At 47.5% G+C, this 15655-nt stretch overlaps 1 protein-coding gene across 3 annotated transcripts in view; it reads right to left on the reverse strand.

The window, feature by feature from the left end:
- Window positions 1-15655, reverse strand: part of LOC143793496 (uncharacterized) — a 606170-nt gene that overhangs the window by 18248 nt on the left and 572267 nt on the right. The window contains exons 2-4 of one of the 3 annotated variants that reach the window (XM_077280514.1): window positions 9855-9991; window positions 9359-9538; window positions 8493-8616 (exon numbers count right to left, since the gene is read on the reverse strand). The exons of the other annotated variants lie outside the window; for them this stretch is intronic. Coding sequence (XP_077136629.1) covers window positions 8493-8616; window positions 9359-9538; window positions 9855-9944 — 394 coding nt within the window. The 5' untranslated portion in view covers window positions 9945-9991. The remainder of the gene's footprint in view (window positions 1-8492; window positions 8617-9358; window positions 9539-9854; window positions 9992-15655) is intronic. 3 annotated transcript variants of the gene reach the window in all.

Here is a 15655-nt window from a genome sequence, read left to right on the forward strand (position 1 = left end):
ACAAGAGAAATTGGACCCCAAAAGTTGTTGTCCAATTTGTCCTGAGTATGCTGGTACCCCATATGTGGGGGTAAACCACTGTTTGGGCGCACGGCAGAGCTCGGAAGGGAAGGAGTGCCATTTTGGAATGCAGACTTTGATAGAATTGTCTGCGGGCGTTATGTTGCCTTTGCAGACCCCTAATGTACCTAAACAGTAGAAACCCCCAACAAGTGACCCCATTTTGGAAAATAGACCCCCCAAGGAACTTATCTAGATATGTGGTGAGAACTTTGAATGCCCAAGTGCTTCACAGAAGTTTATAATGCAGAGTAGTGAAAATAAAAAATATTTTTTTTCCCACAAAAAAGATTTTTTTAGCCCCCAAATTTTTATTTTCACAAGGCTAACAAGAGAAATTGGACCCCAAAAGTTGTTGTCCAATTTGTCCTGAGTATGCTGGTACCCCATATGTGGGGGTAAACCACTGTTTGGGCGCACGGCAGAGCTCGGAAGGGAAGGAGCGCCATTTTGGAATGCAGACTTTGATAGAATTGTCTGCGGGCGTTATGTTGCGTTTGCAGACCCCTAATGTACCTAAACAGTAGAAACCCCCACAAGTGACCAAATTTTGGAAACTAGATCCCCTAAGGAACTTATCTAGATATGTGGTGAGAACTTTGAAAGCTCAAGTGCTTCACAGAAATTTATAATGCAGAGTAGTGAAAATAAAAAAATATATTTTTTTCCAACAAAAAAGATTTTTAGCCCCCAAGTTTTTATTTTCACAAGGGTAACAAGAGAAATTGGACCCCAAAAGTTGTTGTCCAATTTGTCCTGAGTATGCTGGTACCCCATATGTGGGGGTAAACCACTGTTTGGGCGCACGGCAGAGCTCGGAAGGGAAGGAGCGCCATTTTGGAATGCAGACTTTGATAGAATTGTCTGCGGGCGTTATGTTGCGTTTGCAGACCCCTAATGTACCTAAACAGTAGAAACCCCCACAAGTGACCAAATTTTGGAAACTAGACCCCCTAAGGAACTTATCTAGATATGTGGTGAGAACTTTGAAAGCTCAAGTGCTTCACAGAAATTTATAATGCAGAGTAGTGAAAATAAAAAAATATATTTTTTTCCAACAAAAAAGATTTTTAGCCCCCAAGTTTTTATTTTCACAAGGGTAACAAGAGAAATTGGACCCCAAAAGTTGTTGTCCAATTTGTCCTGAGTATGCTGGTACCCCATATGTGGGGGTAAACCACTGTTTGGGCGCACGGCAGAGCTCGGAAGGGAAGGAGCGCCATTTTGGAATGCAGACTTTGATAGAATTGTCTGCGGGCGTTATGTTGCGTTTGCAGACCCCTAATGTACCTAAACAGTAGAAACCCCCACAAGTGACCAAATTTTGGAAACTAGACCCCCTAAGGAACTTATCTAGATATGTGGTGAGAACTTTGAAAGCTCAAGTGCTTCACAGAAATTTATAATGCAGAGTAGTGAAAATAAAAAAATATATTTTTTTCCAACAAAAAAGATTTTTAGCCCCCAAGTTTTTATTTTCACAAGGGTAACAGGAGAAATTGGACCCCAAAAGTTGTTGTCCAATTTATCCCGAGTACGCTGATGCCCCATATGTGGGGGTAAACCACTGTTTGGGCGCATGGCAGAGCTCAGAAGGGAGGGAGTACCATTTGACTTTTTTAGCGCAAAATTGGCTGTCGTGTTTGGAGACCCCCTGATGTACCTAAACAGTGGAAACCCCCCAATTCTAACTCCAACCCTAACCCCAACACAGCCCTAACCCTAATCTCAACCCGATCCATAATCCTAATCACAACCCTAACGATAATCACAACCCTAACCCCAAAACAGCCCTAATCTCAACCCTAACCATAACCCTAATCAAAACCCTAAATCCAACACACCCCTAACCCTAATCCCAACCCTAACCCTAATCCCAACCTTAATCCCAAACGTAACACTAATCCCAACCCTAATCCAAACCCTAACCCTAATCCCAACTCTAACCCTAACTTTAGCCCCAACCCTAACTTTAGCCCCAACCCTAACCATAACTTTAGCCCCCGTCGTCACAAAAAAAGTTCAATGTAACCTTTTTTTTGTACGTCGCGTCCGCCATTTCCGCGGATGCGTGGCCGTAACTCTGCCCCCTCCTCCCCAGGACATAGACTGGGCAGCGGATGCGTTGAAAAACTGCATCCGCTGCCCACGTTGTGCACAATTTTCACAACGTGCGTCGGTACATCGGGCCGACGCATTGCGACCGCCCCGTACCGACGCAAGTGTGAAAGAAGCCTAAGGCTACTTTCACACTAGCGTCGTACTCGGCCCATCGCAGTGTGTCGGGCCGACGTACCGACGCTAGCGTTGTAAGCGCCGCACAACGGGTGCAGCGGATGCTGTTTTTTCAACGCATCCGCTGCCCCATTGTGAGGTGCGGGGAGGCGGGGGCGGAGTTCCGGCCACGCATGCGCGGTCGGAAATGGCGGACACGTCGCACAAAAAAGTTACATGTAGTTTTTTTTGTGTCGACGGTCCGCCGAAGCACGACGCATCCGTCGCACGACGGATGCGACATGTGGCAATCCGTCGCAATGCGTCGCTAATGCAAGCCAATGGAGAAAAAACGCATCCTGCAAGCACTTTTGCAGGATGCGTTTTTTCTCCAACGACGCATTGCGACGGAAGCCAAAAAACGCTAGTGTGAAAGTAGCCTAACCCTAACCCTAGCCCTAACCCTAACCCTAAATTTAGCCCCAACCCTAACCCTAACTCTAACCCTAACTCTAACCCTAACCCTAACCCTAACTCTAACCCTAACCCTAACCCTAACCCTAATTTTAGCCCCAACTTGTCTTCTCCTGCCGGCCGGCAGATGGCAGCAGATGGCGGGCGCACTGCGCATGCGCCCGCCATGATGAAAAAGCCGGCTGGCAGGAGAAGACAGAAGAGGACCCAGGGACCCCGGGTGAGTATGATAGGGTCCCCGAATCCCCCTATTTCTCTGTCCTCTGATGTGCGATCACATCAGAGGACAGAGAAATAACTGATCGCTTTTTTTTTTTTTTTTTTTTTGCGGTCGCCGGTAAACTGTTAATTACCGGCGATCGCAAAGCAGGGGTCGGTGCAAACCGACCCCGATCATGTTCTTTGGAGTCTCGGCTACCCCCGGCAGCCGAGACCCCAAAGAACATCCGGGTGCCGGGCGGCGGGCGCACTGCGCGTGCGCCCGCCATTTTTTCCCGGAAAAAAGATGGCGGCGCCCATGGGGAGACACGAGGAGCACCGGGGGAGGTAGGTAAGTATTGGGGGGCTATTGGGGGCCATCGGGGACCACATTTCTCTGTCCTCCGATGTGCGATCACATCGGAGGACAGAGAAATTAAACGGCAAATCGCGTTTTGTTTTTTTTTGTTGCGACCGCCGGTAAACGGTTAATTACCGGCGATCGCAACTCGGGGGTCGGTAAAAACCCCCCGAATCATGTTCTCTGGGGTCTCGGCTACCCTCGGCAACCGAGACCCCAGAGAAAATCCGACTCTGGGGGGCGCTATTCACTTTTTCCACAGCGCCGTTAATTAACGGCGCTGTGGATTAAGTACCCTTAGCGGCCGCCGTTAAAAGGCGTATCGGCGGTCGTTAAGGGGTTAAGTTGCCTAATAATACTGCAGAGCAATAGTTACCTGCACAGACAGATATCCTCCTAAGATAGCCAAATCTAAAAACACCCCCTCCAACTTCCAAAAATATTAAGCTTTGATATTTATGAGTCTTTTGGGTTGATTGAGAACATAGTTGTTGATCAAAAATAAAAATAATCCTCTAAAATATAACTTGCCTAATAATTCTGTACACAATGTGGAATTAGTAATGGATAGGTGTCTTATAGACACCTCTCTGTTACTAAGCCACAGGCTTGATGTCACCTGACAATACAAAGGTGACATCAACCCCACAAATATGAACCCCACTTGTCAACACTACAGAGCAAGCGGGAAGAGCCATCAAAGCGCCAGAATTGGCGCATCTAATAGATGCCTTTTCTGGGCAGCTGTGGGCTGATATTTTTAGGCTGGGGGGGGCAATATCCATGGCTTCTTACCAGCCAACAGCTGTGAGCTTTAGCAAGGCTAGTTGTCAAAAATGGGGACCACTGCCATTTTTTTCAATGATTTAAATAATTTGAAAAAAAAAAAAGTATGGGGACCCCTCTATTCTTGATAACCAGCCTTGCTGAAGCTGACGGCTGAGGGTTGCAGCCCCAAGCTGTAAGTTTTGCCTGGCTGGTTATAGAAAATACGGGAGAAACCACACTAGGATTTTCATTCATTTAGTTATATCGCAGGCAGCGGGTGAGGAATACCCCCATCATCTGCTCTTGCTGTCACTGTTATTAGCGGCAGCAGGTGTAGGTTGATGGGAGAAATAGTCCGAAAATTCCCCACCTGCTGTCATTGTTCTGAATTGAATATAACTCATCATTCTCCTCTGGTCGCCCCGATCGCTGGTAGAGCTGGGGATAAAGATGAGAGCCGTCTTCAGTACCCAGTGCCGGGGAACAGCGCTTACTGTAGTGCTTCTTCCCCAGCACCGATGCATGTCACATGGATGACATCCATGTGTGTTCTCCGTGTGCACGTGTGCGGGACGTTTTGCTGCCCGTGCTGACGGTAAAAAATGGACATATCTACGTGTGGGGCACACACACGGTCCGTGGAAACACACTGACATGTGCACAGACCCAATCATTTGAATGGGTCTATGTGTGTCAGTGTCTCCGGTACGTGTGCAAACTGTCACCACACTTACCGGAGACATGGATGTGTGAAAGAGGCCTAAAGCTAAGGTGGGGGAGAAGAGCGATTCTCCTCCTCCTCTGCAGGGATGGATCGTGATTGGTGGAGGGAACTGTTGCTGGGCTGCCTCCACAAATCATATATTGCACAATATTTAATGTTGCAACTACAGTACTAACAAGTCCGAGATCCTTTTAGGAAAGGTGAGCAAACAACCCCCATCATCCTTCAGAATATAATGCATTTAATGGGTGTATTCTGAAGGATGATGGGGGTTCTAGCCATATTTAGTATAAATATACACTGTAATGTAGTGTCCAACGTGTAATATGCAAATGTGACTACCACCTCCCTCATCTTTGACAATACATCTATGTATACAGTAAGTGGGAGTATTCCTGAGGATGAGGGGGGTGGTAGTCACAATATACGGTACTGCAGGCACTGTACTGTAATTCACAGATGCCCCATAATAGAGCGTCATGCACATATTTTACTAAAGGTTTTTGCATACTATTTGGCTCAAAATATTTTTTTCTTAGTTTCCTCTCTAAAATCGGGGTGCGTCTTATAATCAGGTGCGTCTTATAAAGCAAAAAACAAGGTTAAATAAAATGTATATTATACCCATAAATACATATTTTTATGTAAAAAGAAAAAAAAAAGCACATATATCTGGAATCACCAGAACAACCCGACCTATAAAACTGTCACCCTAGTTAATCCTTCAGTGAACACCGTTAATAAATAAAACACGAGGCAAAAAACTATCCTTTTTCATCATACTGCAGAACAAAAAGTGGAATAAAACGCAAACAAAAAACGAATGCAAATAAATATGGTACCGCTAAAAAGGTCATCTTGTCCTGCAAAAAACAAACCGCCATTCAGCTCCATCTCCAGAAAAATAAAAACGTTATAGCTCTCAGAATGAAGCAAAAAACTATTTTTTTCGATAAAATATTTTTTATTATGTAAAAGCCAAAACATAAAAAAATGATCTCAAAGAGGTATCTCTGTAATCGTACTGACCTGAAGACTAAAGCTGCCTCATCAATTTTACCACACGCGGAATTGCGTAAAAAAAAAAAAACTCTCTGAATTCCTGGCGTTTGTTCACTTTGCCTCACAAACATTGTAATGGAAAGCGATTAAAAAATGTCATGTGCCCAAAAATGGTACCAATGAAAACATGAACTCGTCCTAAAAAGACTCTGTTGGCAGAAATATAGGAAAATTATAGCTCTCAAAATATGGGGATGCAAAACTTGTTTTTGCAATATAAAGCGTCTTTTAGTGTGTGACAGAAGCCAAACGTAAAAATCCGATATAAATCTGGTATCGCTGTAATCGCACCGACCGAAAGAATAAAGTCGCCTAATCACTTAGGCTACGTTCACATTTGCGTTGTGCACCGCAGCGTCGGCGCCGCAACGCACAACGCAAACAAAAATGCAGCAAAACGCATGCACAACGCTGCGTTTTGCGCCGCATGCGTCCTTTTTTTCATTGATTTTGGACGCAGCAAAAATGCAACTTGCTGCGTCCTCTGCGCCCGGACGCGGGCGCCGCAGGGACGCATGCGGCGCAAAACGCAAGTGCGACGCATGTCCATGCGCCCCCATGTTAAATATAGGGGCGCATGACGCATGCGGCGACGGACGCTGCGGCGCCGACCGCAAATGTGAACGTAGCCTTATACCACACGAGGAACGGTGTAAAAAATAAATAAAACCAATTCTTCACCTGCTGTTGATTTTTTCATTCTGCCTCCCAAAGATCGCAGTAAGGCTCAGCGCACATTTATCCTGCTCTCTGCGCTGAGCGCTTGCATTGAGGTTTCTCTGTCAATCTCGGAAATACGTGATTCAAATGGAGCCTGTGGCAGAAAATTTCCTATATTGAGGCAGATGACGACACTGTGGACGACGTCTGGCCTATAATCCAGTGGTGTCTGTTTTGTTCACTTCTGAAAAGAAGGAGACCGCTGAACAGACGGAGTCCAGATTAACTCTGCTGCCTCAATATACAGCTCTAGCAAAAATTAAGAGACCACTGCAGTTTTCTAAAAAATCACCATCTCTACATATCTGACAGCCATTCCATTCCTGTGTCAGTTGAATTCCAACCAGAGTACACCTCATTCTACTTAATGTGCTTCTGATTAGGTCATCACCTGAACCAAATCTTATATGACGAAGGAAAGTATAAAAAACACTGCTGTGGTGTTCACAATCCTTCTGCAATAGGACAAGCTGCATGGCAAACAAGTGCTAGTAATATCCCAAAAGTAATTTTAATTAAAAAAATAACTTTTAATCATGCCAAAGGAGTTAAAAAGAAAAGTCTTGAGTTAGGAAAAGAAGGGCTCAATTCTGGCTTTACTAGCAGAGGGACACAGTGAGCGTCATGTTGCCTCCATCCTTAAAATTTTGAACAAAGCTACACACCGGCAGAGGGCGAAAACGACTCTCCACTGACCGGGATGACCATCATCTTATTTGAATGTCACTCAGCAACCGCAGGATGGCATCAAGTGACCTACAAAAGGGATGGCAAATAGCAGCTGGGGTGAAGTGTATGGCAAGAACAGTTTGTAACAGGCTCCTAGAGGCAGGACTCAAGTCATGTAAAGCTAGAAAAAAGCCTTTCATCAATGAGAAGCAAAGGAGAGCCAGGCTGAAGTTTGCCAAAGACCATAAGAATTGGACCATAGAGGACTGGAGTAAGGTAATCTTCTCTGATGAGTCTAATTTTCAGCTTTGCCCAACACCTGGTCACTTAATGGTTAGACGGAGACCTGGAAAGGCGTACAAGCCACAGTGTCTTGCACCTACTGTGAAATTTGGTGGTGGATCGATGATCTGGGGATGCTTCAGCAACGTTGGAATTGGGCAGGTTAATCTTTGTGAAGGACGTATGAATCAAGCCGCATACAAGGTTATCCTGGAAAAACAGTTGATTCCTTCTGTTCAGGCAATGTTCTCCAACTCTGAGGACTGTATTTCCAGCAGGACAATGCGCCATGCCACACAGCTAGGTAATCAAGGTGTGGATGAAGGACCACCACATCAAATCCCTGTCATGGCCGCCCAATCTCCAGACCTGAACCCAACTGAAAACCTCTGGAATGTAATCAAGAGGAAGATGGATAGTCACAAGCCATCAAACAAAGTACTGCTTACATTTCTGTACCAGGAGTGGCATAAGGTCACACGAAAGACTGGTGGAAAGCATGTTGTCAGAAGTTTATAGACTAAAAGAACAATTTACATTTTACTCAAAAATATACCTAGAAAGAGAAAAATCAGACAAACTGAAAATTTTGCAGTGGTCTCTTCATTTTTGCCAGAGCTGTATAATATAAAAGGAATTGTGTCATTCAAAACTACAACCACAAGAAACAAATCCTCATACTGCTGAGGGGACGGAAAACCGAAAATGTCATCGCTCCAGAGAGAAGGATAAGAACAATAAACAAAGGGCAAAAATGAAAAACTGCCTGTATCAACGATGTGTGAAGGCTCCACAAGCAGCGGATCTCTCCACGTACCAAATGTGAGGTCCGATCAGCCGTTATAGGAGAGATTCATCCCACAGAGAAAACGATCACAGAAATTTGTGTGTCTGCATCACTAATAGCAACCGACCAATGCTGAAGAGACAATCTGATGTCAGTGGAAGGTTTCCTCTCACCTCGTGGTGCAAGAGGCCGGAGTTCCTCCATCATCACGTCCTGGTACCGATCCTGGTGTCCTTCTAGATACTCCCACTCCTCCATGGAGAGATAGACAGCGACGTCCTGACACCTTATAGGAACCTGACAACAGCGACACCGTCATCACCCAGAATCCTCCAGTGCTGTATAATGTCCCAGCAGTCACCTCTCCGCTCATCACCCAGAATCCTCCAGTGCTGTATAATCTCCCAGCAGTCACCTGACAGCTCATCACCCAGAATCCTCCAGTCCCGTATAATGTCCCAGCAGTCACCTCTCCGCTCATCACCCAGAATCTTCCAGTGCTGTATAATGTCCCAGCAGTCACCTCTCCGCTCATCACCCAGAATCCTCCAGTGCCATCCTGTATAATGTCCCAGCAGTCACCTCTCCGCTCATCACCCAGAATCCTCCAGTGCCATCCTGTATAATGTCCCAGCAGTCACCTCTCCGCTCATCACCCAGAATCCTCCAGTGCCGTCCTGTATAATGTCCCAGCAGTCACCTCTCCGCTCATCACCCACAATCCTCCAGTGCCGTCCTGTATAATGTCCCAGCAGTCACCTCTCCGCTCATCACCCAGAATCCTCCAGTGCCGTCCTGTATAATGTCCCAGCAGTCACCTCTCCGCTCATCACCCAGAATCCTCCAGTGCCATCCTGTATAATGTCCCAGCAGTCACCTCTCCGCTCATCACCCAGAATCCTCCAGTCCTGTATAATGTCCCAGCAGTCACCTCTCCGCTCATCACCCAGAATCCTCCAGTCCTGTATAATGTCCCAGCAGTCACCTCTCCGCTCATCACCCAGAATCCTCCTGTCCTGTATAATCTCCCAGCAGTCACCTCTCCGCTCAGCAGCTCAATCATCTTGTTGCTGAGCTCCAGGATCTTCTTGTTCCTCTCCTGTAGCAGGGAGTGCGGGGGAGGCGCTGTGATGGGGCCCGGGCTCCGCCCTCCTGACTCCTGGAGATGGATGATGGGAGTCACACCGTCCCCCGGTGTCTTCCTCACTATTGTGTAATCCTGTGTATGGAGAGAGACACTTAGGGAGAAGATTCCTTCCCGACTCCAGATCTGACAATCAGTAGAAATCCCGGGATCAATAACCGTCTCCAGTAATCTGGGGCCATAACCGGGAATATTATTCCCCTCCGGACAGACATCCCGGCCCCTCTACAGCTCTTATAGGGAATCCCCATGACAACTCCTCCGGGCAGAGAGCTCCACACAATCACTGCTCTTACAGGAAAGAATCCTTCTCTCTATTCTGGATTTCCTCCTCCCGATGTCGGACTTGTCACAGAACACAATAAAGCTGATAGAAATGTAGAGGAGTTACCTCTCCGCTCAGCAGGGAGACGATCTCCAGGGCCAAGTGGAATAATCTTCTGGTGGTCTCATCCCTGTCCTCGTCCATCCTCGGGGTCATTCAGGAGGAGGAGGGATGAGCACTGGATCAGCTGGAGGGATCTCGTCCTGCCGGCGTCAGTATGATAAAAGAAGATGCAAATCATAGAGACAATACAAACTTTAAGGCCGGGGTCACACTTGCAAGTGCAATGCGAGAAACTCACACAAGTCTCTCACGTCAATAACCGGCACTGCCACCGGCACTCGGGATCGGAGCGTTCAGCTGCATAGAAATACATGCAGCCGCACACTCCGGTGTCAGCGGCAGTGCCGGGAATTGAGGCGAGAGACTTGGCCTAAGGGGTTAAATCTCTAGTTTTTCCAAGTCTAGGAGTCCAGTAGGTGGAGTCATTCAGTGATATTTATTACGTGATATTTAAAAACTCTACCTATTACCAGAACCATCATAATCCTGTCAAAATCAGCGATCAACATAAACCATATCAGTAGTAGAGATTATCTAGTACTTCCCATTAAAGGGAATCTGTTGGCAGGTTTTTGCTATAGAATCCGAGAGCAGCATGATGTTGGGACAGAGACCCCGATGTGTCACTTACCGGGTTGCTTGCTGCCTATTTGATAAAATCCCTGCTTTCTGGTCTGCAGATCTAGCAGTTCTCTGACTGCTGAGCTCTGTATAATCCCATCCACACCACTGGTTGGCAGCTCTCTGTACACTGCGCTCAGACAGATAGCTGCCAGTGTTGGGGGCAGCATTCTACATACCTCATATATATGGACGACCACCTGTCAGCAGGATTACTAGTCCTCCCGTGATAATCTTCTGCTGACAAAACTGTGATTTCATCAAAACTACAATAAGCAGCCCAGTAAGTGACACATCGCTGGAATCAGGGGCTCTGTCTACATTTTCTACTCTCTGATTAGGGGGTAAACACCTTGTGACAAATTCCCTGTAAGTATGTAATTGTTATTCCAAAATTAAAGTCTTAGTTAACTCATAGGTAATATTCAGCAGGGGAGTCGAAGTTCTCACCCCAGTAGGCGCAGTGGGGATTGCAAATTCGTAATGTCTTGTATTAATTACAGTTTATCAAATAAATTAGGGCCTAATGGGACATGGATGTCTGACACCACATCCTGATGGTCCTGGTGCATGTTAAAGGTTGATCCTTAGATTTTTACATGATGCTGATAACACACAGTGAGCATCCCAAGATGACCCCAAATATTATGGATGGTACCAAATTCTGGCTCTCCTTGATCTTTCCGATTTCTTGATTGCAGCCCTGAGAAGTACCTTTCCAAAGATGATCCTTGGTACTTTTAATGGGTTGCATTTATATCACCAGTACCCGCCAAGTAAAAGGGCAATATATGGGCCACAGGATCAGTGTGGCTGAAGGGAAGGACACTAGAAATGACCTCCGAAACACCCACAGGGTCAAAGTAGCTGAAGGAAAGGACACTAGAAATTACTTCTGATCACATCTACAAGATGTCACCGACCATGACCGGTGGATCCTGTAACTAAGGCTCCGATCACATCTACAAGACGTCACCAACCACGACCGATGGATCCTGTAACTAAGGCTCCGATCACATCTACAAGACGTCACCAACCACGACCGATGGATCCTGTAACTAAGGCTCCGATCACATCTACAAGACGTCACCGACCACGACTGATGGATCCTGTAACTAAGGCTCCGATCACATCTACAAGACGTCACCAACCACGACCGATGGATCCTGTAACTGAGGCTCCGATCACATCTACAAGATGTCAATAACCACGACTGATGGATCCTGTAACTAAGGCTCCGATTACATCTACAAGATGTCACCGACCACGACCGATGGATCCTGTAACTAAGGCTCCGATCACATCTACAAGACGTCACCGACCACGACCGATGGATCCTGTAACTAAGGCTCCAATCACACCTACAAGACGTCACCGACCACGACCGATGGATCCTGTAACTAAGGCTCCGATCACATCTACAAGACGTCACCGACCACGACCGATGGATCCTGTAACTAAGGCTCCGATCACATCTACAAGACGTCACCGACCACGACCGATGGATCCTGTAACTAAGGCTCCGATCACATCTACAAGACATCACCGACCACGACAGATGGATCCTGTAACTGAGGCTCCGATCACATCTACAAGACGACACCGACCAAGACCGATGGATCCTGTAACTAAGGCTCCGATCACATCTACAAGACGACACCGACCAAGACCGATGGATCCTGTACCTAAGGCTCCAATCACATCTACAAGATGTCACCAAACACGACCGATGGATCCTGTAACTAAGGCTCCGATCACATCTACAAGACATCACCGACCACGACCGATGGATCCTGTAACTAAGGCTCCAATCACATCTACAAGACGTCACCGACCACGACCGATGGATCCTGTAACTAAGGCTCCGATCACATCTACAAGACGTCACCGACCACGACCGATGGATCCTGTAACTGAGGCTCCGATCACATCTATATGACATCACCGACCACGACCGATGATCCTGTAACTAAGGCTCCGATCACATCTACAAGATGTCACCGACCACGACCGATGGATCCTGTAACTAAGGTTCCGATCACATCTACAAGACGTCACCGACCACGACCGATGGATCCTGTAACTGAGGCTCCGATCACATCTATATGACATCACCGACCACGACCGATGATCCTGTAACTAAGGCTCCAATCACATCTACAAGATGTCACCGACCACGACCGATGGATCCTGTAACTAAGGCTCCGATCACATCTACAAGACGTCACCGACCACGACCGATGGATCCTGTAACTGAGGCTCCGATCACATCTATATGACATCACCGACCACGACCGATGATCCTGTAACTAAGGCTCCGATCACATCTACAAGATGTCACCGACCACGACCGATGGATCCTGTAACTAATGTTCCGATCACATCTACAAGATGTCACCGACCACGACCGATGGATTCAGTAACTAAGGTTCCGATCACATCTACAAGATGTCACCGACCACGACCGATGGATCCTGTAACTGAGGCTCCGATCACATCTATAAGACATCACCGACCACGACCGATGGATCATGTAACTAAGGCTCCGATCACATCTACAAGACGTCACCGACCACAACCGATGGATCCTGTAACTAAGGCTCCGATCACATCTACAGACGTCACCGACCACGACCGATGGATGCGGTAACTAAGGCTCCGATCACATCTACAAGACGACACCGACCACGACCGATGGATCCTGTAACTAAGGCTCCGATCACATCTACAAGATGTCACCAACCACGACCGATGGATCCTGTAACTAAGGCTCCCATCACACCTACAAGACGTCACCAACCGATGGATCCTGTAACTAAGGCTCCGATCACATCTACAAGACGTCACCAACCACGACCGATGGATCCTGTAACTAAGGCTCCGATCACATCTACAAGACGTCACCGACCACGACCGATGGATCCTGTAACTAAGGACCGATCACATCTACAAGACGTCACCGACCACGACCGATGGATCCTGTAACTAAGGCTCCGATCACATCTACAAGACGTCACCGACCACGACCGATGGATCCTGTAACTAAGGACCGATCACATCTACAAGACGTCACCGACCACGACCGATGGATCCTGTAACTAAGGACCGATCACATCTACAAGACCTCACCGACCACGACTGATGGATCCTGTAACTAAGGACCGATCACATCTACAAGACGTCACGACCACGACCGATGGATCCTGTAACTAAGGCTCCGATCACATCTACAAGACGTCACCGACCACGATCGATGGATCCTGTAACTAAGGCTCCAATCACATCTATAAGACGTCACCGACCACGACCGATGGATCCTGTAACTAAGGACCGATCACATCTACAAGACCTCACCGACCACGACCGATGGATCCTGTAACTAAGGCTCCGATCACATCTACAAGATGTCACCGACCACGACCAATGGATACTGTAACTAAGGCTCCAATCACATCTATAAGACGTCACCGACCACGACCGATGGATCCTGTAACTAAGGACCGATCACATCTACAAGACCTCACCGACCACGACCGATGGATCCTGTAACTAAGGCTCCAATCACATCTATAAGACGTCACCGACCACGACCGATGGATCCTGTAACTAAGGACCGATCACATCTACAAGACGACACCGACCACGACCGATGGATCCTGTAACTAAGGCTCCAATCACATCTACAAGATGTCACCGACCACGACCGATGATCCTGTAACTAAGGCTCCGATCACACCTACAAGACGTCAGTGACTGATGGATCCTGTAACTAAGGCTCCGATCACATCTATAAGACGTCACCGACCACGACCGATGGATCCTGTAACTAAGGCTCCGATCACATCTACAAGACGTCACCGACCACGACCGATGGATCCTGTAACTAAGGCTCCGATCACATCTACAAGACGTCACCGACCACAACCGATGGATCCTGTAACTAAGGCTCCGATCACATCTACAAGACGTCACCCACCACGACCGATGGATCCTGTAACTAAGGCTCCGATCACATCTACAAGACGTCACCGACCACGACCGATGGATCCTGTAACTAAGGCTCTGATCACATCTACAAGACGTCACCAACCACGACCGATGGATCCTGTAACTAAGGCTCCGATCACATCTACAAGACGTCAGTGACTGATGGATCCTGTAACTAAGGCTCCGATCACATCTACAAGACGTCACCGACCACGACCGATGGATCCTGTAACTAAGGCTCCGATCACATCTACAAGACGTCACCGACCACGACCGATGGATCCTGTAACTAAGGCTCCGATCACATCTACAAGACGTCACCGACCACAACCGATGGATCCTGTAACTAAGGCTCCGATCACATCTACAAGACGTCACCCACCACGACCGATGGATCCTGTAACTAAGGCTCCGATCACATCTACAAGACGTCACCGACCACGACCGATAGATCCTGTAACTAAGGCTCCGATCACATCTACCAGACGTCAGTGACCACGACCGATGGATCCTGTAACTAAGGCTCCGATCACATCTACAAGACGTCACCGACCACGACCGATGGATCCTGTAACTAAGGCTCCGATCACATCTACAAGACGTCACCGACCACGACCGATGGATCCTGTAACTAAAGCTCTGATCACATCTACAAGACGTCACCGACCACGACCGATGGATCCTGTAACTAAGGCTCCGATCACATCTACAGGACGTCACCGACCACGACCGATGGATCCTGTAACTAAGGCTCCGATCACATCTACAGGACGTCACCGACCACGACCGATGGATCCTGTAACTAAGGCTCCGATCACATCTACAAGACGTCACCGACCACGACCGATGGATCCTGTAACTAAAGCTCTGATCACATCTACAAGACGTCACCGACCACGACCGATGGATCCTGTAACTAAGGCTCTGATCACATCTACAAGACGTCACCGACCACGACCGATGGATCCTGTAACTAAGGCTCCGATCACATCTACAAGACGTCACCGACCACGACAGATGGATCCTGTAACTAAGGCTCCGATCACATCTACAAGACGTCACCGACCACGACCGATGGATCCTGTAACTAAGGCTCTGATCACATCTACAAGACGTCACCGACCACAACCGATGGATCCTGTAACTAAGGCTCCGATCACATCTACAAGACATCACCGACCACGACCGATGGATCC

This window comes from Ranitomeya variabilis, chromosome 1 (genome assembly GCF_051348905.1).
Source record: "Ranitomeya variabilis isolate aRanVar5 chromosome 1, aRanVar5.hap1, whole genome shotgun sequence".
Classification (NCBI taxonomy): Eukaryota; Metazoa; Chordata; class Amphibia; order Anura; family Dendrobatidae; genus Ranitomeya; species Ranitomeya variabilis.